This window comes from Chrysemys picta, chromosome 4, assembly GCF_011386835.1.
Source record: "Chrysemys picta bellii isolate R12L10 chromosome 4, ASM1138683v2, whole genome shotgun sequence".
Taxonomy (NCBI): domain Eukaryota; kingdom Metazoa; phylum Chordata; order Testudines; family Emydidae; genus Chrysemys; species Chrysemys picta.
In genome coordinates this window covers 22,221,624-22,243,520 of record NC_088794.1, presented here as the reverse complement: position 1 = coordinate 22,243,520, position 21,897 = coordinate 22,221,624, and the positions used below count along the sequence as shown (strand labels likewise).

The following is a 21,897-nucleotide window of genomic DNA, read 5'->3' as shown; positions in this document are numbered from 1 at the left end:
AAACCTCCCCTTTTTCTCCCCTAAAAAAGAAATTGCATGTGGGTGGTTACTGTCACTGTAAGTGGGTTCTTCCCCCAGCATGGCATGGTTTGTGTCCCTACATTTCCGCCTCCAGGAACTTAATAACGGAACTGCGTGCAGGGGCGCTAGATGATGCTGGAAGAATCAGTTCAAGACATGTTGATAAAATACCTAATGCCCGGTGCTTTCCAGCCTCACTGGGGGTGTGGTGTCACAGGGCTGGTGTTTTCTGGTTCCCACCTGTGTTCCCATCTCCATGCTCCGTCTCCTGTGTGAAAGCCTGCCAAGTCTTAGCTTGTTGATCATGAAAGGGGCTGAGTACCTGCAATCCTAGCTGACCTGAATGGGAGTCTCAGGATGGGTCTCATAACTCCATGGGCAGGTCGCTCTGAATGACCTCTCCAGATCCAAACTCTCCTGAACTCTGTGCCTTGGGTCACCCTCTAGCACTGAACTTTCCCAGTGAACTGCTACAGCTGTTAAGAAGCTGGGGATCAGTCATGGGCTGTTAGAGCCAAGTCACTGGTTCAGATCCAGCCCATGTCACCAAGTGGATGAAATTTAACATTTGGTGGCTGTTCATTGGCTCCGTGTGGGATGAGTTGGGGGAGGGGGGGTGTCTCGGTCTATATCCCATTAGCTGTGACTCTGGATCAATGTCTCTCAACACTTGCAGTCCAATCAACACACAGCTGCGGCTCATGTGACATCCTCAGAGCCATACAGATAGTGTATATATTGTGTGGATGCAGCCCACATAACACGTAAGAGAGCTGCATGTGCGGCCCACAATGGTAACTAGGTTGAGAACCACGGCTCTGAATACTGGAAGTCAACCTCTGTGACTTTCTTTTAAAAGTGAGTTTAGTGCTGATTACCAGAATGATGGACCTGGAGACTGAAATCTGTTGACCTTTAGAACAGACGTAAGAGAGACATTGACCGCTGCCCCACCAGTGTGTCTTGGAAGGGATGCCCTCTAGAGGTAAGAAAGGGGGTTTGATCCCTATTCCCACTCACTCTTTGGATGGGCAACAAGCACCAGTTGCGATGGGAGCAACTTGTAATAAGGATGCTGCCTCCTGGGATCTGGCCCGAGACCCACCAAGCTCATTTCCCATCAGCTGCCAAACAGCCATTTGGTGGGCACTACCTTGGGTCATTGTCACCCTCTGCCAGTTTTGTACCCAAGGTCTGGAAGTGTCAAGCTGTATTGCCTGTTTCCAGTCCCTGTTAGAGACTAGGCAGCTGGGATTCCTGTACTGCCACTGTCCCATGCTGCATCTGCTCTGTGGATGAGTAGAGGCCATGAACCTCCAGGCAAAAAGGTAGCAATTTCACTCCGAAACCACCCCCCTTCCTGTCAACCTAGAAGCCATAGCATGGATCAGCAGGTGGCCAGCTAGGAGATAACATCCCATCCTGCTCTCTGCCTGCTGGAGGGGAAGGGGGAGACTCCTGTCCCCTATGGGACGAGGTCTCTGGGGCTAGAAATGTGTCCGTCATGGGAGAGGGAAGAAGGGCGCTGAGGAAGGAGCAGAGAGTTTGGAGCAAACTTGAGGAAATTGCTTTTTCTTTTGTCTGCTGTGGCAGGGAGGGCACTGGAGCGGAAAAGTGTATTTTGTTGATTTGAAACTTGAGTGAAATGGGTAATGAAGACAGATCAATACCGGCCCCTCCGCGTTCCCTCTTGAGGAGAAATAGAACAGCCCCTTTGAACTCTGGTGGTGCAGCGCTGAGATTTTTCCACTTGAATCTGCAGCGCCCAGGTCTAGGCCCCTTTCTCCAATGTCCCCTTCCCTTTGGCTGGACAGCCTCTACCAAATAGCAATCCCTAACTAGTGGCTCGGTCCGCACCCTGCAGGCTACAGGAATAACACCATCCCAGGGGTCCAGCTGCTCCAAGGAGAGCAACGGTGTTTGGAGAGTGGGTGACCAAGAAATCACTTCAATTCTGTAAGACTTTGTTGGCCTGACCAGCTAGACGAGTATTGCCAAAGGGTAAGGAAGAGAGCGCCCCGCTCAGGTATTTGTCAGAGGGAGATAAGACACCCCCCACCCGGATAGACGCCTGCCTTTGGGTTTTGATCCTCTGCGTCCGTTTTGTCAGCGATGCCCATTCCCAAGGCGGTGCCAGCCTGGGACGTAGTGTGACGCCTTCTCTCCCTGGGGTGTGGCAGATTTTGAAAGGGATTGTCAGCCACAGGAAACATTCAGACAAGGCGCGCTGATACGTAGGGATACGTGAGCCATCTTCCTTTTATCTACTGGGGTGCCTGGCACTGGTGAGGATGCGTGCAGGTGAGATCATACAGCATATTCATAACTTGTACATGTGACTGAAACATCAAACTCACCTTCTCTCCTCTGCACAGGTGTATACACCCACTCACGTTCACCCACATACTTGCTCCTGCCTTCACCTTCACCTGGAAAGGCTCCCTTGCACGTCTCCTCTCCTGGGTGCGCTCCACGGTCTCGCCCTGAATCAGTTCCCAGTTGCCACTGCACCCTGTGAAATGACTCTCAGCAGTGTAGAGAGTGCACAAAATGTGTGTAAAACCCAACTAGAAAGAGGAAGGCTTGTGCAGTGGCTAGGGCACTACCCTGGGACTGGGGAGACGGGTTCTACTCCCAGACTGCCCTTGTGAGCTTGAGTCACTCACGTAGTGTCTCTGGCCAAAATTTCTTAAGGTATTTAGGGGTTGTGGCACTCAGCGTTGCAATGCCTAAGTCTCAGTTTAAAAAGTGATTTGGGCACTTAAGGGCCTAAATCGCATTAACTCTCAATGGGATTGTTGTCTCATAAGTGCTTAAACCCCTTTGGAAAGTGAGATTTAGGTTCCTAAATCAGTTAGGCATTGTAATGCTGAGTGCAGCAACACCTACATACCTTGGAAAATCTGGGCCTCAGATCCCCATCAGTAAAATGGGGATAACCATACTTCCCCACCTCACAGGGCCCCTGCGGGGATAAATACATGGGAAAATTGTGAGATGCTCAGATAGTGTGGTGATAGGGGCCATATAAATACCTAAGAGATCTATCCAGGTAGACCATTCTGCATTTGTAGCAGTTCATACTCACACCGGCTACTCATGGTATAAGGTAATGAAGAATCAGTCTCATTTTCTCATCTGTACGCAAAGTTCACTCTCTTGTTCTGATTCTCCATGGCATGTGTATATTGCTTGACGCTCTAACTGTGAGCCTAATCTTGCTTCTGTTGAGTTTTACTATTGACTTGAAGCAGCAGAGTAGATTCCAGGGACTGTTTCCAATCTTACTTGGTGGGTTTTAAATTGGGAATCGCTCCACAGAGGTCAGTGGCATTATTCCGGTGTAGTATCAGAATCCAGGTAAGAGTATTTAAAGCCCTCGTTGTTGTCTTTTAAAACGGAGTCGAGACCAAATAAACTCCAGAGCCTGAAATGCAGGTAGCCGCTTCCTGCAGCGCAGCTGGAGATGTGTCGGCCTGATGCTTTCTTGGGAGCCAGCAAATGTAGTGACGGGGCTCGGGCCGAGGCTTGCTCTCAAATGGGGTGGGGATTCATAATTACCATCTGGTGGTGGTGTTTTAGTCCAAATTCAAAGTGAAATGTGTTGGGCTGTCTGCCTACATGGAACAGTATCCCAGGTGGAGAGTAGATGAGAGTGTGTGCGCTATAGGGGGGATGTATGGCTTATGTGTCTATCATGGTCCATCCACTTAAAGAAAAGCCATTCTAAGGTTGGTGTTGGCCAGGTATTTGTTCCCTTTCCTCGTTTAGCTCTTCCCGTCCCCATAGCAGACCCGCTTGATGTGTTTTGTTGATTTCAGATTCAAAAAGGATGTTCTTAAACTTATCTTCATTTTTATTATCTTAATCATGGCTTTTGCGTTCCTAACGTATGGTGCCCTGAGCTCTGTGGCCAGCATACATGCTTTCAAACTAAGCTGTAGTGTGCATGTGTGTATATCTGTACAGGGTGTATACATAAATACACATCTTGATTGGGCAACGAGATGCACACAGTAGGCCCATGTGCTGTTTTATGGTCCCACTGAAGTAAATGGGATTCTGGCATCTGTCTGCATGGGACAGATTACAGGATCAGGGCCATAGCAGTGCAGCTGGGTGGACAGCTGGGTTTGCTCTTCTGTGTTAGCTTTTCGACTGGGATATATGGGAAAGGGTTTAGTTGAGCAAGAAAAGTGACTAAAGACCTTTCTCTCTAAATGCTCTAACTTACTGTTCCCACCTTGCTCATTATGATGCCTGACCCCTTTGCGCTTCATGTAGTTTCCCAGCTTCTTGGAAATATGCTCCTATGATTAACATTGTTTCTAACTGAAGCGGAAGATCTGTCCATTAACTCTTTGAGGCTGGGCAAGTTGTGGGTCTTCTAATATTCCATGTGCTAGTGGGGAATGGCCCCAGCCCTGACTTGTGAAGATAAATTGCATCTCTCAAGCTTCAAACTTTTGTGTCTCCTGAGATAATAAGAGCATTCACTCCCTACGATAGTGGAATCAGGGGTCCCCACTACCCCTGCTTCTCCACTACTGCAAGGTTCCTGGCTGGGATATCAACTCCAGGAATGAAGGGGGTCTTTAATTTCTTCCTTCATTGAGTTTCGGACTTCCTTATGCTGCCCCAGTAAGTCAGACTCCAAGCAAGAAGGCAGTTCAGTCAGCATAGTCATTCAGTGTGTGGCTTTCCCCTGTTCTGCTTCACTAATGAACCTCAACCCTGATCTGGAAGGAACGTTCTCTTCTGGGTTGCAAAGGAAGGTTTATTTTTCACAATGCTCATTCAGTCCTGAATTCTCATTCCTGTAAAAATGCTCCCTACCAGATTCTGCTCTGTGACACTGGTGTAAATCCCACTGAACACCACTGGCTTCTGTGAACTTGCTTCAGATTTATACCGAGAGCAGAACTTCCCCTTTAACATGAGACTTGTTTTCCACCCACAGACTGGTTATCCCCCCCATCCCCAGCCGCCCTCCCGTCTCCGGCGCAGTGGGATTACAGCCAAGACAGCTCAGAAAATCACCCCTTTCATCCCCCCCCTCCCCCCCCCCCCCCCGATTCTGTTCTCAAATCAGAGATACAACGTCAAGGCATTTGTTCAAGGGCCAAAGCTGTTAGTAAGCAGTTTTGTGGAATGGCAGTGGGCCAAGGAGTGCGTCATTCCCTTCTTTAGCTCGTTGTCTGGCAGATGCCAGCTATGACACATAATACAGGCCATTCTTGGAGAGAAGAATCCAGCAGTCCAGGCTGCCCAGGCAAAGTTTTTGTTGTGGTGGTGGTTCTTGGAGAGTTAATATTCAGAAAGAGGAAAAAGTTCAGCTCCCAGGGAAGGGAGGCACTAGGGCGACTGGAGATAATCAAGATGAAAGAGGCGTGGTGGGAGCCGTTGAATGCTGTGTAGACTTCCAAATGGCCATGCTGGTTCTTTCGGCTCCATTTGGACCTGCTGCGTGTTACCATGATATGCCGTTGCTTTTCTATACCGCACACGCTGCGCTAGGTGCTGCACGAAGAATAAAACCCTACCCCATCATGCCCCAATAATCTCCTACTCTGTTAACATCTACCACTACTTTGGGTACGTCTTCACTTACCGGAGGGTCCGGCGGCAGGCAATCGATGTTCTGGGATCGATTTATCGCGTCTGGTTAAGACGCGATAAATCGATCCCGGAAGTGCTCGCCGTCGACGCCGGTACTCCAGCTCGGCGAGAGGAGTATGCGGCATCGACGGGGGAGCCTCCCTGCCACGTCTGGACCCGCGGTAAGTTCGGACTAAGGTACTTCGAATTCAGCTACGTTAATAACGTACCTTAGTCCGAAGTGGGGACTTAGTGGGGACCAGGCCTTAGATGCAGGATAAGGGAGTGGCAGTTAATGCCAAATGGCACGCTGCCTTTATGTGATGGGGAACTGTTCAACCTGGCTGGGATTTGAGCCCCTAGCGCTCTAGCTGACAGATTTGAGCATTAACCCATTGCACCCCGGAAATACACGGTTTATTTTTCTCAGCGCCGATCTTTCTCGCAAGGGTTCGTCTCTGGTTTGGACATGGTAGATGGCTCATTAAAGTGCTATGCCTATAACACCAGGAGCCCCAATGGCAGAGATTCCGGTTTAGCCACATCCCTAGATATTGGTCATGGCCCTTGCAAATGAACGCCCGAATGGTGGGTGTATTGCAATAGCAGTGTGAGTGAGTCGTGCTTTGGCAGCAGGGCTCACGTGACTGTGTCTCCCATTAAGCCTGTCCCAAGCACAGTAGCTGCAGGCGCTGCGTTAAAGGGCTCCAGGTTAAGTAAGCTGTTCAGCATCCATGTTTTTAGACATCCCCTGGGTACGTGCTGCTCGGTTCATTTTCCTCTTTATCATCTCAGATGCCATTAGGCGCCTTAGCGTGGCTGTTACCAGGCCTGTGGAGATAGATGGCTTGGCATGCATCTCCTCTGCATGGAGAGCAGTGGCAACCAGGGCCGGCTCTAACTTTTTGGCCGCCCCAAGCACAAAAAAAAAAAAAAAAACCCTGTGGCGCGGCCGGAGCGCGGGTGCAGGGGGACAGGCTGGGGGGGGGGGGGGGGATGGAGGAGGAGGGAGCGGGCAGGAGAGAGAGAGAGAAGGGGGCGGCCAGGGTTACAGCAGGGCGCTGCCACACGGTCCCTCCCGCTGCGCTGCCGCGAAAGCTCCGCTCTGGTCGGCGGGGAGGGAAGGAAGAGGACTGCCCTGCAGGGCGCTCTGGTTGTCCGCGCCGCCGCCCCCTATAGGGCGGCCGGAGCGGAACAAGAACAACAACAACAACAAAAGCGGTCATGCCACCCTAGGATTGGGCAGAATGCCGCCTCCAACAATCTGCCGCCCCAAGCACCAGCTTACTCAGCTGGTGCCTGGAGCCGGCCCTGGTGGCAAGCAGGACAGTTGCTAAGTTTGAGCAGCTGGGGATCCAACTAGACCCCTGAGTTAGGAACTAGTTGCGAACGATGGGGGGTGGAGAGGGTGAAATAACCTCCGCCAATGCTTCTGTTTGCTTCTCCTCACGCACCGTGATCTGAGGATTGAGGCTTAGGCCCTGCGTTCTCGTGCATGCCCCAATCTCGCCCAGCCCTTGGCCTCATTCTCCGGCACAGAGAGAGCTGGGCGTCCCCAGCGAATTTAAAATCCTTCATGTCTCTTCACTGACTCTCCCAACGGCCTCACGGACATGTTGGCTAAGATTAGATGCCCACGGTGCCCCTCATAAGAGAGTCCTGCATCCGAGCCCTTTTGGGGCCAACTCCACATTGCTTGTCTGCCTCTAGGTTTGACATGAGGATCATTGTTTCCTGGGGAAATCTTGGCCATGGTGTGAGGTAACCCTGGTTGACGGTCCTGTTGACTCGCCTAGTTTATATTTTTTGTTTGATGCCTCACTTCATCTCTCTGCCTCAGCTCCTCATCTGTGAAATGGGGAGAATATGCCCCCACCTTTCAGAGGTACTGTGATGTTTATAAGGTGCTCAGGTACCGCAGAGATAGGGGTCATGTAAGTAACCAATAGGACTGGGTGAAACGGTTTGCGATGGACAATTGGGTTTTCAACTCAATTAATACTTTTGTGGACATTTTCCACTTTTCATAGAAAATTGTGACTTTTTGTCAATAAACCTCAAACTTCTGGTTTTCACCTGAAAAATTTTGGGGTGGGAGGGGGGAGGAGGAAATCTTCATTTTCCAACCAACTGTAGTACCCGGACCCATGGTGCCCTGAAGGGGCTTGATGTTAGCTAGATAACCTGAGCCAATGGTGCAGCGAGACTGGAACCTGTCCTCCCACATAATGCAAGACCTGGAACGAGAACTCTTCAGCCTCAAATACACATCTTACGGGAACCAAAGCCCAGGTACCTGGCTTGTCTCCTCTCAGCCCCCACTTCTCAAGAAGCCACAAGAACCGTTCCCCATGTCAGCTCGGCGTCGTAGCGCAAAGGGGAAAGCCATTTAAGGCAGACAAAGGTTGTATGAAAATATAATTCTGCTTTTGTTAGCAGCCATCAAACTCTAAAAGGCGCCGCTTTTGTTTTCTTGTAACGTTGTGAAAACCTCATGTCGGATCGAGAGCTGCGGTCCTCACGACTAATCGCTTCTCCTTTGTGTTTTTAGATTATAGGGGCAATTAGTGTTGTCAAAACCTCTGGCAATTCTCTTTGCTCTTGACAGGGTGTCAGTCCGCCGGGCGAGAAATGGAAGGTGTTATAACTCTCCGGTAATTAGAATGCCTCTGATTTGAAAATGCCAGCAAACGTGTATCAAATAGGATGCGCTGCGTGGTGGTTGGGGCGGGGGAAGACGTTTGGATGGGGGATGCAGATGAGCGATTAATTATAGGCTCTCATTCCGAGCATGTTGCCAGCTAATGAATGGCAAAGGGAAATTAGCGTGAGGCTTAGCTCCCCAGGAGCGGGCACCGACCCTGTGCTCTCACTTATCCTGGTGCCGCCACTGCATGGATTTGTGTCTCTAAATCTCCAAGTTTCCACTGTTGGGTGAGAGAATGCCCAACTGGTCAGATCCTCTACCGGGCTAGGGAGAGTGGTGACACCAGCTTATCAAACTGGTCATCTCATCTAATTCCTAGAGGAACATATTGAGGCCCCCTCAGTGATACGTTTTGGTCTTGTGACCAGTGTTTGCAGATGTCCCAATGGCGGGAGGACTGTGCAGCTATTTGCAGGGACTAATTTAGCACTTACTATTTCTGTGTGTGTGTTGCCGTAGCACCTAGAAGCCCAATTCATGGCCCAGGACCCCGCTCTGCTAGGTGCTGTACAGTCACAGAACCAAAAGGCAGTCCCTGCCCCCGCAGTGCTTGCACTTTTCCTCCCAGAGCGAGGAGGGCAAGCAGTCCGGCTTCTGCCCGGGTGAAGCGCTCCTGTGGCCTTGATTTCCTTGGCTGACTTTCATCCAAGATGCCTCAGTTGCAGCCTCTGGGTGAGCATGCAACAATTAATAAATAACTTTACAAGAAGTCAGCTGAGAGAGAGAGATCTGAAATGACAAATGAAACTCAGCCCACTCGGGACACTTCCCTCTAGCAAAAAGTCTGAGTAAATAGATAAGCCTTGCAACCTTTCTCAAAGGTCAGCAAACTCCGGCTCAGTTGGACCAATAGGGTGGAAGGGGAGCAAATTCCATGGAGGGTAGCCCCCTCCGTGAGCTCTGCTACCCCTGGCTCCGCCCAGCTGCTGAAATGAGCCTTAAGGGAAGAAGCAAGTCTCTTAAGTAGGTGGGGTCCATATTGTGGAGATCAGGCATGAACGGGGACTCTTGGGTTCTGTTTCTAGCTCTGGGAAGAAGTGTGCTGGAGTGATTAGAGCTGGGAGCCAGGACTCCTGGGTTCTGTTCTCAGCTGTGTCGCGAAGTGACCATAAGCAAGTTGCTTCACCTCTGTGTGTCTGTCAAATGGGGCTAGTGGTTATCTGCCTCTGAGACACTTGATTGCAGACAGCTCTGCCAATACCTTCAGATATACCTGGAAACATATAACAGGTCACCTGTTGCATAAAAGAAACACAGGTTGCTGTGAGTAATCAAGCCACCTTGCTCTCCAAACTCCAACCCTTCCTGCTTTACGCATGGGTTGTTCTTTGCAGCACCCTGGCAGCACAAATCCTAATGAACACATGTCTGGCTCTGTTTGAAAAGGGGGGCGGGGGGAGGGCACACATCAAATACCCTCAGCCGCAGTCCGTGGAAGAGTTAGGCTCCCATCAGGCCCCGGTTGGAGCCGCTCCCTTTGTGGTGGGAAGAGGGTTATAGTCTGCGGTTGACATGGCCTCGGGCAAGTTAAAAGGACTGGGGGGGCCTCATTCACTCGCAGGTTTAAAAAGTGTAAATGGAGGGTTTTGAGGCCAAGCGCCTCCTACAGACGAGAATAGGTTACTGCAGCTCTCTCCCAGGAAGGTTGCTAGAAATGCCTAACAGTGCTGGGCGTGAGCAGCTACTTAGCGGTCAGGGGGCTGTGCTTTATTTCAGCTGCTCCCTGCCTGGCTCAATCTCCCACTACAAGGCTGGGACCAAAGTAGGAGGTAACTCACCACCACCTGGAACTGAGACCTCCTCTCCCCATGCCCCACACGTGCTCTGCCTCCAGCAGGACCAGAGAGCAAGGAAAATCTTCTGCCCGATTTTCCCCTCCTGGTAACCCAGCCCTCAGCTATCGCAGGGTCACTTTGGCTAAGACCAATCTAGCATGGAGCCTCCTTGGAGAGGCAGGCTTCCCTGCTCTGGCCAGCCGAGGTTACCTGCTTTCATGGTCGGAGGGCATCGAGGAGAGTTGGTTTAGGTGGAAGAGATTTTCTGCAGATGTCCAGGGAGGGCTCGTGCTGAATGCATTTCCACTTAGAGGCGAACATTGCAGGGTTAACATGGAATGTACAATAGCTTTACATTCCATTCCCAGGTGCTGACTACAGCTCACCCCCCTGGGCCAGCATTGCAGGGTCAAACCCCTGGAAACTATTCTGGGGTGATGTCTGCCCTCTGCCTGGATATGGGGGTGGGCGATAGGGGGCTCTGAAATTTTCAGGATCCCCCCATTTTTTCTGGCTCTTAACTTGTCTGGGGCGAAACTCGTTTCCAGAGCAAATGCCCAGGACTTGACGTCCAGCATTATCCCAAATCACAGGGGGCGTTCTAATATAACAGAAGTCCTCTTGGCCAGCTCTCCTAGCCCACCCGGTCCTTGGCATGGTAATTATGGGTTACTAATGTCAGCTGTAAATAATGGTTGGATAGAGATGATTGATACATTCCTCATGTCTCTGCAAAGCCTGATAACTTCTCCACGGTCTGATTTTTAGAAGTATTTTGGCTACCAGTGTCCCCTTCCTTTGGGGGGAGGGATAACTCAGTGGTTTTAGCATTGGCCTGCTAAACCCAGGGTTATGATTTCAATCCTTGGGGGGGGCCACTTAGGGATCTGGGGCAAAAATCAGTACTTGGTCCTGCTAGTGAAGGCAGGGGGCTGGACTCAATGAGCTTTCAAGGTCCCTTCCAATTCTATGAGATAGGTATATCTCCATATATTATTAAATATTATTCCCTCCCCCTTTTTCTTTCTAGTTCTCTCTCGCTCCCTCCTTTAAGTTTAGATCAGTGCCTTGAGAAGGGGCGAAGCACCCAGCACCTGTGCTGTGAAGCCCTGTGCCCAGCTCGGGTGCCTGCCATGAGTGAGATTAATTAGGACTCTGGTCCGTGGAGCATTTAAGTGTGGCTTATGGAGAGCTGGTTGGCCCATACGATGCTTCCTCCTCCTTTCTTAGTGGCTAAATCATATTAAAGGAAGCTTTAAAAAGATCACCAGTGGGGAGGGTGGGGGAACTGCATGGCAGCCAGTGGGGAGGGGGGGAAGGTCCACGAGAGAGCCTCTCAAGATGTGGGGCCCATACTCCGAATAAGGCCCTGTGTAAATCACGATTTCACGGAAATCTTGAAATTAGCCCAATTCCGTGCTGCGCACGGAGCCCCAATCCCTGCTCTGGGCTGCGCTAAGCCAGGACAGCTAGCACTGGGTGGGGAGAGACACACCCCCTCGGATAAGCATGGCTAGCTACCGTCCCCTGTCCCCCTTCCCCCCAACCCCGTTGGGATGGGGTCAGCCCACGAACCCCCCCAGAAGCAGGCCCGAGTGCTGGAAAAATCGCAGCAGTTCAAGGAGGGACTCGGCAGCCGTACATATCCCATGAAACTCAAAGAATTTGAAGCTGCTTATGACACGTAGCCTGTGAGCTAGAGTCCCAGTGGACTTTGCTGCTAGGAGGGGCTGCTGGCCAAACACTTGACACTCAGGAACTGCAATCTGTTCTGCGCAGGCGCTTGCAGTGGTATGGGAGCACCTCGGTGCTCCACTTCCCCCGCGCCCGCCACACACATGCCAGTTACCCGTGGACATCAGGTGGACAGGAAAGCCACTTTTCCCTTCTGCCTCCACATCAGACCCCGAGCCGCTCGGCTCAGGCAACCCCCAAGGGGGGGTGCGCTCACTGAGGGTTGGTCACGAGCTTCTTCCGACCCACTTCCAAGCTCCTGTGAGTGACGACGACCCAGTTTGGGAGCCGCCGCTGCTCTATTTCGGTCGTTTTGGCGCCCGCGCGGACGGCGGTATCCAGGACTGGCATCTCTTGATACCTTTCATGTGGGGATCTGCTGCTCAATCCTTTGCCCTTGTTCCCACCTCCTCCTGGCTTATCACCAGTAAGAACTTCTGCTCGCCTGGGGTCAGCGCTCCCCCTCGGCCCCCCGCTGCAGCAGGCTCTCTGACCCGGCCTGCTTCCAACCGCTTCCAACAGCTGCTAGAACCAGTTTGGAAGGTGAAGAGGTGACATTTGATTGACAAGCCCAAATGCCTCCCCTTCCTCCCCTTTCTTCTGGGGCCCCGAGCTTGTTAGGTGTGTTTTAGAAGAGAATTTAAGCAATGAAGGGAAGGGGAAGGCAGGGCTGGGGGGAGTGGGAATGGGCACTAAACTCGCCCTAGAGCTGTTGCAAAAGATATGGGTTGTGGGTCCCCCCTCTCCCCCACCCAGTTGTTGCCAGTACCTTCCCCGCATGCTGCAGTTCAAAGGGTGGGGAAGAGAAGGTCCTGGCTGGAGGGCTGGATTGTGGGCCCGAAAATGGGATGTTGGGATTCAACACCTGAGCAGTTGACAGCAGTTCACCTGGAAAGGGCCACGGACATCCTGGGCCTCCCTCCCCATTTCTCAGTCATCCTGTCCTCAGATGACCCTGCAAGCAGCCCCCTGCCTTGGTTTCCCTCTTCTGGGCACTTGCAGTTCCCCTCTTCCAGGGGCTAATCGCCTGCCTTCAGTCTCCACTGTATGTGATAAGGCAACCCCCACTTCGACTGCCCTCCAGCTGTGGCATTACAAGCATGCTTGCCTCGGTTTCCCCTTTCTTCCAGAGACCCTGGGAACTCCACACAAGCCCTTTTCAGGAATAATTTATTATAAGAAATCCCACAACCATAATCCAGATTTCCCCAGCACTGACCGAACGGTACATTTACTCATTCTCAACTCCCAACCATCCATTGGGAGGCCAGATACAGCTCCAGCATCTCTCACCATTCCCGAGCTCTCTGGTACAGCTCCAGTGTCTCTCACCATGCCTCACCCTAACCCCTCTAGTTGGGGTGCTTCTCTGTCCTGTTATATTCTCAGGCCTAGCTCCAGCTCTCCCCTGGAGACATGGGTGGGTTCACCCCTCCACCATTCCCCAGCCTTTAGCCCTCCTTGGCCTCTGGCTCCAGCTTTTTGAGTCAAGGATCCACTAGGCTCTATTGCTTTCAGCCCTCTCTGACAGCAGCTCTCTGGGCTGGGGAAGTTTGTAGGGGACCCCCCCCCCCCCCCCCGCGCCTGCCTTCTGCTTTCACCAGCCTGATCTGGCTCCCCTGCTCACTAGAGAGCTCTCCGCATGCTCTCCTGCAAGGGCACCCGTTCCCTGAAGCTCACAGCCAGGGCCGGCTCCAGGGTTTTGGCCGCCCCAAGCGGCGCAAAAATAAATAAATAAAAAGCCACGATCACAATTGCGATTGCGATCTGCGGCAGAAATTCGGCGGGAGGTCCTTCGCTCCGAGCGGGAGGGAGGGACCGTCCGCCAAATTGCCGCCGAAAACTGGATGTGCCGCCCCTCTCCGGAGTGGCCGCCCCAAGCACCTGCTTGGCAAGCTGGTGCCTGGAGCCGGCCCTGCTCACAGCCCAGCTCTGCTCTTCTTTTGAGCTCGCTCGTGCTCTCTGTGGACTCTGGGTTCTGGACTCTCCTTCAGGGAACCCCAGTCGCCTGCCTGAGGACTGTGAACTCTGTTGCTTTTGGGCCGTCTCTATTGTAACGCTCAGGGCAGCCTTGCCCTCCTCATGACACTAAACTAGGGCACACCTGGAAGAGAACAGCGGGGCCCAATTTCATCGAAGGGGCCAGCTGCCCTGTTACACTTCCCCAAATTGAGGCAGATGGAAAGCACACCAGCCCAGCTGGTCCATGCCCAGAATGGGGCAGGGTGGGGAGCTTTAGTTGACCCCAGGGAGGGGCAAAATGGCACCTGCAATCGCCTAAAATAAGATTTGGGCAAGGCTCTGAGTCCCCACAACTTCCTTTGGCTGGATGGGAGTTGAGGCTCCAAGAAGGTGCTCAGAATCTCACAGGATCACGCCCACTGTGTGTGCCACATTTTCTCCAAATCGTACACCTTGCAGCTCAAGAATCTCTGCCCCCACCTTCCCAATGCATAGCAGCAGTGGGTTAGAGAAGTTCTGGCTACCGGTTCTTAGTAAAAAGTGCCATGAGGACCCTAAAGATGGGTAAACCTTTGACCCCACCCCTCTCTCCCGTGGCTTTTGAGATTCAGATAAAATGGAGTCCGGATCCAAACCAGACAGGGTTTTGCTTTTGCAAAACCCAAACCTCTGCTGATTCGAGGGCCTGATTTTAAAGATACAGAGCATCGATTTTTTCCCCCCCTTTTACAATTGGATTTATGGGTGTGCAGTGCCTCTGAAAATCGAGCCCTTAGGCAATGACATCAGTGCTTGCAATTTTATCTGGCGATTCATGACGTTTGCTTAACACCTTGGCTCCTGGAATCCTGTGATTACGTGAGAATCTCCACTTTCATTTAAAATGCAAGTAAGATTGTAGCCTTCATGACTGTGGAGAAAAGCTTGAAAACCTGACCCCCTTAAAGGCTCAAAACCAAGAAGGGAAATACCCCTTCCCCAAGGGAAAAAAAACCCTATATATTAAAAATCTCATGGCTCTTTTGGGCCTAACTCATGGCTTTTGAATGCTTGGTCTTGGCGATGCTGGCTACATTTTCAAATCCTCTCTGCTAGGTCTGGGACCCAAACCAGTTTTTGAGGGGTTTTGGAGCTGGGCTTAGCAGCCCTATATTGAGGGAGCATCATTCAGGGAACCCCATGTCTGATTTGACTTCAAAGTGGGTAGGACATTCCTAAAGCAGCCCCAGCCCAGCCGACCAAGTCTGGAATTTGGGGGAGGGTTTTTAAGGGCCTGAGTTGGAGGGGAAACTGTTTCAGCCTTAACGAGGGAACGCCGGAGCTTGTAGCTGTAGGCGAGAACTTCTTCCTGCGAACTCAGCGTGGGGTTGTGTTTAACGCGCTCTCGCTCTCTGTCTCCGCAGGTCCCCGTGTCTGTCGCTATGATGTCGCCTCAGATGATCACGCCACAGCAGATGCAGCAGATCCTGTCTCCTCCCCAGCTCCAAGCTCTGCTGCAGCAGCAGCAGGCGATCATGCTGCAACAGGTAGGGCCAGCCGAGGCCTCCCTTCCTCCATGTACCCTACGAGGCCGGCTCACTGAGCTCTGCACCCTTCTAAAACATAAAAATAATAAATAAAGAATCCTTGCCCCATGGATGCAAATAGGGTCAGCACCGGCCTGCACTCCACCCCATTCTCTCCAGTGACATGGGCCTCTGTGTCGGGTGAGGCTGGACCCCCTCTAAAACAGTCATGCAAGCAGCCTGGCCCTTTCCCTCTCTACGGCTGTCTCCAGTCCCCCATCTTGCTTGCCCTAGGGATCCCAACCACGTTGGCACCATGGAATGGGAAGAATTTTAATTTATCAATAATCCCACTGCAGCTGGATTCTACTGCAGCGTCAAAATCCCCTACAACAGTGTCTACATTAAAACCCGTTCAGGATTTGGTTTTCAGTGGGGAGAGACCTGAGCCAAAGCCTGATGGGCGGGACCATTTGGATCTGGGGTCAAGCTTCGTGGCTCGCCCTTGTCTCTCTAGTGGGCCCCAAGCTCGACTCTGGACTCTCCCTGAGTTGGGGCAGGTGTTTGGATCCAGACCCAGACTTAGCAGCTCGGGTTCGTTCCTTGGAGTTGAGCTTTCTCTGCATTCCAGAACACGCGCACACACACACACACACACACCACTCACTCACTCACTCGCTCTCTGCAAAAAGAGCGGTGGAGGGAAAGAACTCCAAAACACAAGGACGTGGGTAAACATCTCCAGCTGGGGGGAGGGAGGGGGAATAGGAGAGAAATCCCACAAGCATCTTCCACACCCTTCTCTTGCCTTCTGTACCTGTTTACTCCAAACATGCTGATAAGGATTCAAGGTTGGCCCCAGGGAAAGAACAAAGGGTAAACACTAACCTGGGTGGAGTCCTTCTCAGAGCCTCTTTGGAGCCGGATAAAGAAACATGTTTGACTGCAAATTAAACAACCCAGGCCAGAATAGCTTGCATTCTCCACCAGAAGAAAACCAAACATCACACCTCTCACCTCTTGACCCAATGTTCTCGGAACCCTGTTCAACCGAGTTATAGAGACCTGGTTTTGATTGGCTTTCGGGTAAACAGCTTGGCTTTCCAAACCTGTTCCGCAGACAGAAAAAGCAAAGTTGCTGCTGTCAATTCCTGAGCTGATAAAGGTTTCCCAGCATTCAGCAGAAGCCAAGGGTTTCCCGGCTTTGTGGATGCTTCTTTGTGGCTTTTATGGAAAACAAATCCATCGGGAACAGTTTATTTGGAGACGGGAGTGGGGGGAGGAGGGAATCTTAGAGCTGGAATTTACCTCTGCCTGAAAATCCAAAATATGGAACAAAAGCACCTTCTATCAGATGATCTTAAAGTGCATTACAAGCATTAATTAAGCTTCCTGTGTAGTTGTTGTTGTCCCCATTTTACAGATGGGTAAACTGAGCGGAAGTGGCTTTCTGGGGATAGAACCCACGTGTCCTGGCTCCTAGTCTCCTGCCCCAACTGCTGCTAGACCACAGCTCCTTCCAAAGTGAGAGCAGCCAGTCTAATCTGGAGGAAGAAAAGCAGTGTGCAATAGAAATATTACTCAGAAAGGCTAGGAGTGCATTCTCGAGGCTTATACAAGCCAGAAGAAAGGGGGAAGAGACTTTCCTGTAGCACCCTTCCATCATCACCATAGTATTTCAGCCTCTCTGCCCTAACGCTAGCCATTATGAGTGAGTCACCTTTACTCATGGTGCTGTTTGTTCTGGGAACACGTCTCATTCTCATTGATAGGCTGTTTTAATTTGACTGCTGCTGGGGCCTGCACGTCAATCTCAGCCACACCCTTTGGCAAAGCATTGTGTGGGGCTTAGAGGGGGGGAGGGTACTTCTGCTGGCTAGAGCAGAAGGTTGGGAGTCAGGACTCCTGGGTTCCATTCCCTACAGTATCACGAGCTCACGGTGAGACCTTGATGAAGTCAGTCCACCTCCTCACACCTCACTTCCCCCCTCTAAAACACAGATCACTAATTGCTGATACCTACGATAATACTGAATTAAGTACATGTTTGTCGCTGCACCTAGCAAAATGGGGCCCTGACCTGGTTGAGGCTTCTAGGCCATACCCTAATACAAATGATGATTAATAATAAGCAAGGCTTAATTAGTATATGTAAAGGGCTTTGAGAGCTTCAAGTGAAAGACACTTGAGAAGGAGTATTTATTTATTTATTTATTTATTATTGTGAATTTTAATTATCCCAGGGAGTCAAAATCTTGATTGTGGGTCTCACGTCTACTGTGGAGTAGGGCAAAGAGCATCAGACTGCCAGTGCTGTCTTTAAATAGCTGAAACGTTCTTTCACCTGACTTTAGGAGCTGGGTATTTAAGCAAACCAACAAACATCGTGAGCCTGGCAGTAACATGGCCAGAGTTGGCAGCCTTGTGCTAAGCCCAGTTTAAGAACCTAAGTGGTTAGGCCTGGGCAGGATCTTCCGGCTGCCTCCCTGATGTGTGCTGCTTTCTGCTCTCCCTCCCCTCAGCTGCAGGAATACTACAAGAAGCAACAGGAGCAGCTTCACCTGCAGCTATTGACACAGCAGCAAGCCGGAAAGCAGCAACCCAAAGAGGTGAGCTCGCCCATACAGGTTCGGGGCACAGACGCAGGCACAGATCGGAACTGCTGCAAGCCAAAGGGGAGGGAAAAGGCGTGGCGTGTGTAAATCTTAGGGTAGCCCGCTGGCAGGCATGTCGGTGGAGGGAGGGGCCCAGGGGATAGGGGCATATGGTTATGGAAGTGGAGTGGATAAATGAGGTGCTGTGGGGCTGGGAGGGTGGGGCAGCTGGACCTAAGCCACCTGGGACACCTTTTCTTGTGGTTACCCCTATCATAAAATTCCACATCATATGCGTAACCCTGTAGCTCACAGTGCATCATTACTGGATGATACATCTATAAAACATGCTTGGAGTGTGGGAGGTGATGAGGTCACTTGGGTGTGAGAGCAGCGGTGTCCATATGCCGTGTCCAACATAGGAACGTCTCTCCCTCGGGGAGCTCTCCGTACAGTCCGACCCACAGTCCATGTCATGCCGGAGGCTTCTGTGCAAGTGGAATATGTTGGAGGGCCGTCAGCATTGTGCTTCCGCCCCTTCATCCAGAAGGGATCTTTTCAAGAAGAGGAGAAGAAAAATCTTTTCTTTTCCCCTCTCCCCCGTGAGTCCCTAAGAGCCAAGAGCTGAACCGCTGGAGCTGGCAACTATGAGCCATTTTCTCTGACTAATATTAGCTTGAGATAGAGAGGGAGAGTTGGAAATACAAGGCACCAGAGAGAGGCTGAAATTCAGTGTGTTTGCGAGATGCCCCGTCCAACGGGACTCTTGAGCTGTGCCTGCACTTCACCTTGAGTGTTAGCAGCGCTCGCGCGTCAGCCATTACCCATGTGACGAGCACCACTGCGCTCAGGCGAGGAGTTTGTGTGCGGCCAGACCTCAGGAGGAATACTTGAGTGAAAGGTGCACTGAAGACCAGGGCCTGGATGGGGTGGAGGTGACATTTGGAGGATGTGACACCCTAGCCTGGGTTAAGACTGTAGTAGTAATAGAATACTCTTGTATTCCTGGCTCCCCTGGAGGCGGAAAGTGCTGGGTATCTGGCATGGGAAGCCTGTTTTCCTGACATCCCCTGCCCAGTTTTGCAGTTTCGGATTAGTTGGGCTCAGACACTGGGGAGCTTATTATTGAATCTCTTTTGAGATTTCATCCATGGCTAGTGACTGTCTCTCCATTTCCTATCTTCTTCTGCGTAGTGGTTCTGGTCCATGTGTAAGGGACCAGAAGCATGCAGTGGGTGAGGTCGCAGCAGCTATGGGTCCCCCTGATCTGGGACACAAGCTCCCACAGGAAACCACCTTTTCCAGCTCTTGTTGGAACTCTTCCGTGTCTGTGGGGTGGGGTGGGACACGTGTTTTGTTCCTTGATTGTGGCTGCCCACTTAAGTAGCCTTGTTAAGGCTTATCTAGACAAGGGGGAATATGCACTGGTATTCTCTACTACCTCGAATGTGCTGTAATGCAAAGGGAGGCAGTGTGGTCTAGTGAATAGAGCAGTGGATTGTGCCTGAAATGACCTGGGTTCTATTCCTACTCTCTGCCTGCTGAGTGACCTTGGGTGAATCACTTCACCTCTCTCTCTCTCTCTCTCTCTTTCCCCACCTGTAAAATGAGCATAAGGCCTCCCTTTTGTATAGCGCTTGGAGATCTGCAGATGACAAACACAGTGTAAAAACTTGGTAGGTATTATTAATACAGGCACGCTGCACTACTGAAAAATGGATCTTGCACTGGTGTGGTTAAAACCCAATAAGTTAGCAGGGTAAGTCGCATCAGTACAGCACATCTACACTGGGCATTTGCACCAATATTACAGTGCCATTGCAAAAACCAAACAAAATACCCAGTACAGACGACGCTTTGAACTTGTAATGTTTTGATGATAGATGTGGTTTCCACAGAGCATCTGCTGTTTCATCACCCACCTCTTGTGAGTACTGGTACACCTAAACTGGAAGGGGAAAAGAAAAAAACCAGGTCCACAGCAGTGAGTTTCGGAGCCCAGATCAGCTGACTTGGGCTCATGGGGCTTGCATTACAGGGCTAAAAATAGCAGTGTAGACATTCCCACTTGGGCTGCAGCTCAGGCTCTGAGACCCGGCGAGAGGGTTGATATCAGAGCCTGAGCTGGAACGTCTGCACTTCTATTTTTAGCCCCGTAGCCAAGTTCCCCAAGCCAGAGTTGGTTGACCTGAGCTTTGAAACTCTCTGCCCCAGGGAGTGGGTGTGTTGGCAGTGTAGACGTACCCTAAGAGACAAAGGGCCCTTCAACACCCGCATATCCCTTCTCTCCTAAACTAGGCCATCCTTCCTAATTCTGGATCCCTGCTGTAATTGAGGTTCACAAGGACCTGGACATTATTAACCAGGATTGTTAAGGAATATTGAGTCAATCTTTAACCAAAGGGTAAAACTGAATTGATCAAACCTCTGTGTAAATCTGGATATGAGAATATATATACATAAATATGTTTTTGTTCTGATAACTTTTGGAATGAATCAATTTTTATGGCTTTTTTTTTCCCCTTAAAACTCCCAGAGAACTTTTTTCCCAGTTTCTTTAAACTATTAAAAAATGGATTTCCAAAACTGACTTTTTCAATTTGTGAAATCAAGTTTTCATTTTTCAATTTTTGGGGGAGGGGAAAACCTACCACATGACTTCAGCTGACCCATCGAAAATGGCATTCGGAAAAGAAAAACGTTAAATAACACTCAACCGTCAAATAACGGAAAATGAGATCAACATCAAAAACTGTAAATGAAATTTTTTTGCTGAGAAATGGAAAATATTGAGAAAATCGAAGTTTTTGCACACACAAAAAATTATTTTCAAAATCAAGCCATTTTGCAGGGAGAAGGAAAATCAAAAAAATGTCCACCCGCTCTAAAACTACATCTTGGTTCTATCTGATAAGAAAGCATCTTAAGGTGATTGCAGGATAACTGTGTCACCAGGACCAGTAGGGTCCTGTGTGGGGATAAGAATCCTATTTGTCTTCATTCCTAGAATTCCCCTATCTATCTGGACTCACTCAACCTACCCCCATCTGGGGTGACAGCAGACTTCAGTTGTCTCATTTATTCCAGTTGATGAGTATGAATGAAGGTTTAATCCATTAAAAGGCCCCTTGTCTCTTCTAGTTTGATGACCCAGTCTCTAAGAGTGGAAGAAGTAGAAAGAGAACAATGGTCAGAGGCGTAAGAAGGTGTCCATGTTAACCTAGTTCCATTGGGCCAAAAGCGTCCTCAGAATAATACCCATGGAGGCGATTGCCCTGTTGCCTTCTGTGAAGAGGGCTCTTCACTGTGCATACTTGGTCACGCCAGGCACCACTGTCCTACGCAGTACAATGGTATCCCCTGTAAGCACTAACTCAATGAGAATGGGCAGAGGTCCAGGAAAAGCTGACCTGCCTCTCAGGAAGGTGTTTGGCGACAGCTGGCATGGAACCTGCTTTGGCCGTGATCTTGCTGGAGTTGAAAATTTAGAGCCACGTGCGCCCGTCTGATTGAAAACCTGCGGGGAAAGACTGATAGCCTGAGAAATCAGCTGGGCACAAGGGCTGTGGAGTTGACACGTGGCCGTGCCATCTAGTATCCAACACCAACCTAGGTACAAACACCTGTAAGAGACCCAGTGTGGACACCTCACTGGTGAAGATGCAAAGCTTGTCTGCAATCACAAACCCCCACAGATGTGAGATGAAGCCCGCCCCACGCGTTACGTGCAGGTGGTTCTTGTATGCTCAGGAGTTCACTGAAGTGTGAATATTCTCCCCGCTCCGAGATGTCAGCCCATTGTGAGTTAGGCCTTGTCTACACTAGGAGGCTTTTTCCAGTATAGTGACACCGGTATAGCAATAATGGCACAACCCTCTACTGTTAGATCAGTATAAAAATGCTTAGGCTGGTATAGTTTGTCGATCTGTTGTGTCTGTGGGCTTTTACCAGCATAGCTAATCTAGTAACAAATCACACATAGCTATGCCAGGAACATCTGT

The 21,897-nt window shown here is 50.6% G+C and overlaps 1 protein-coding gene across 13 annotated transcripts in view; it reads left to right on the top strand.

Annotated features, from left to right (window-relative positions):
* FOXP4 (forkhead box P4) overlaps positions 1-21,897 on the top strand; it is a 136,294-nt gene that overhangs the window by 71,428 nt on the left and 42,969 nt on the right. For all 13 annotated transcript variants that reach the window (XM_065591631.1, XM_024110340.3, XM_005308300.5 and 10 more), the window contains 2 exons: positions 15,201-15,323; positions 17,825-17,911. In XM_065591631.1, the coding sequence (XP_065447703.1) occupies positions 15,219-15,323; positions 17,825-17,911 (192 nt within the window). In that variant the 5' untranslated portion in view covers positions 15,201-15,218. The remainder of the gene's footprint in view (positions 1-15,200; positions 15,324-17,824; positions 17,912-21,897) is intronic.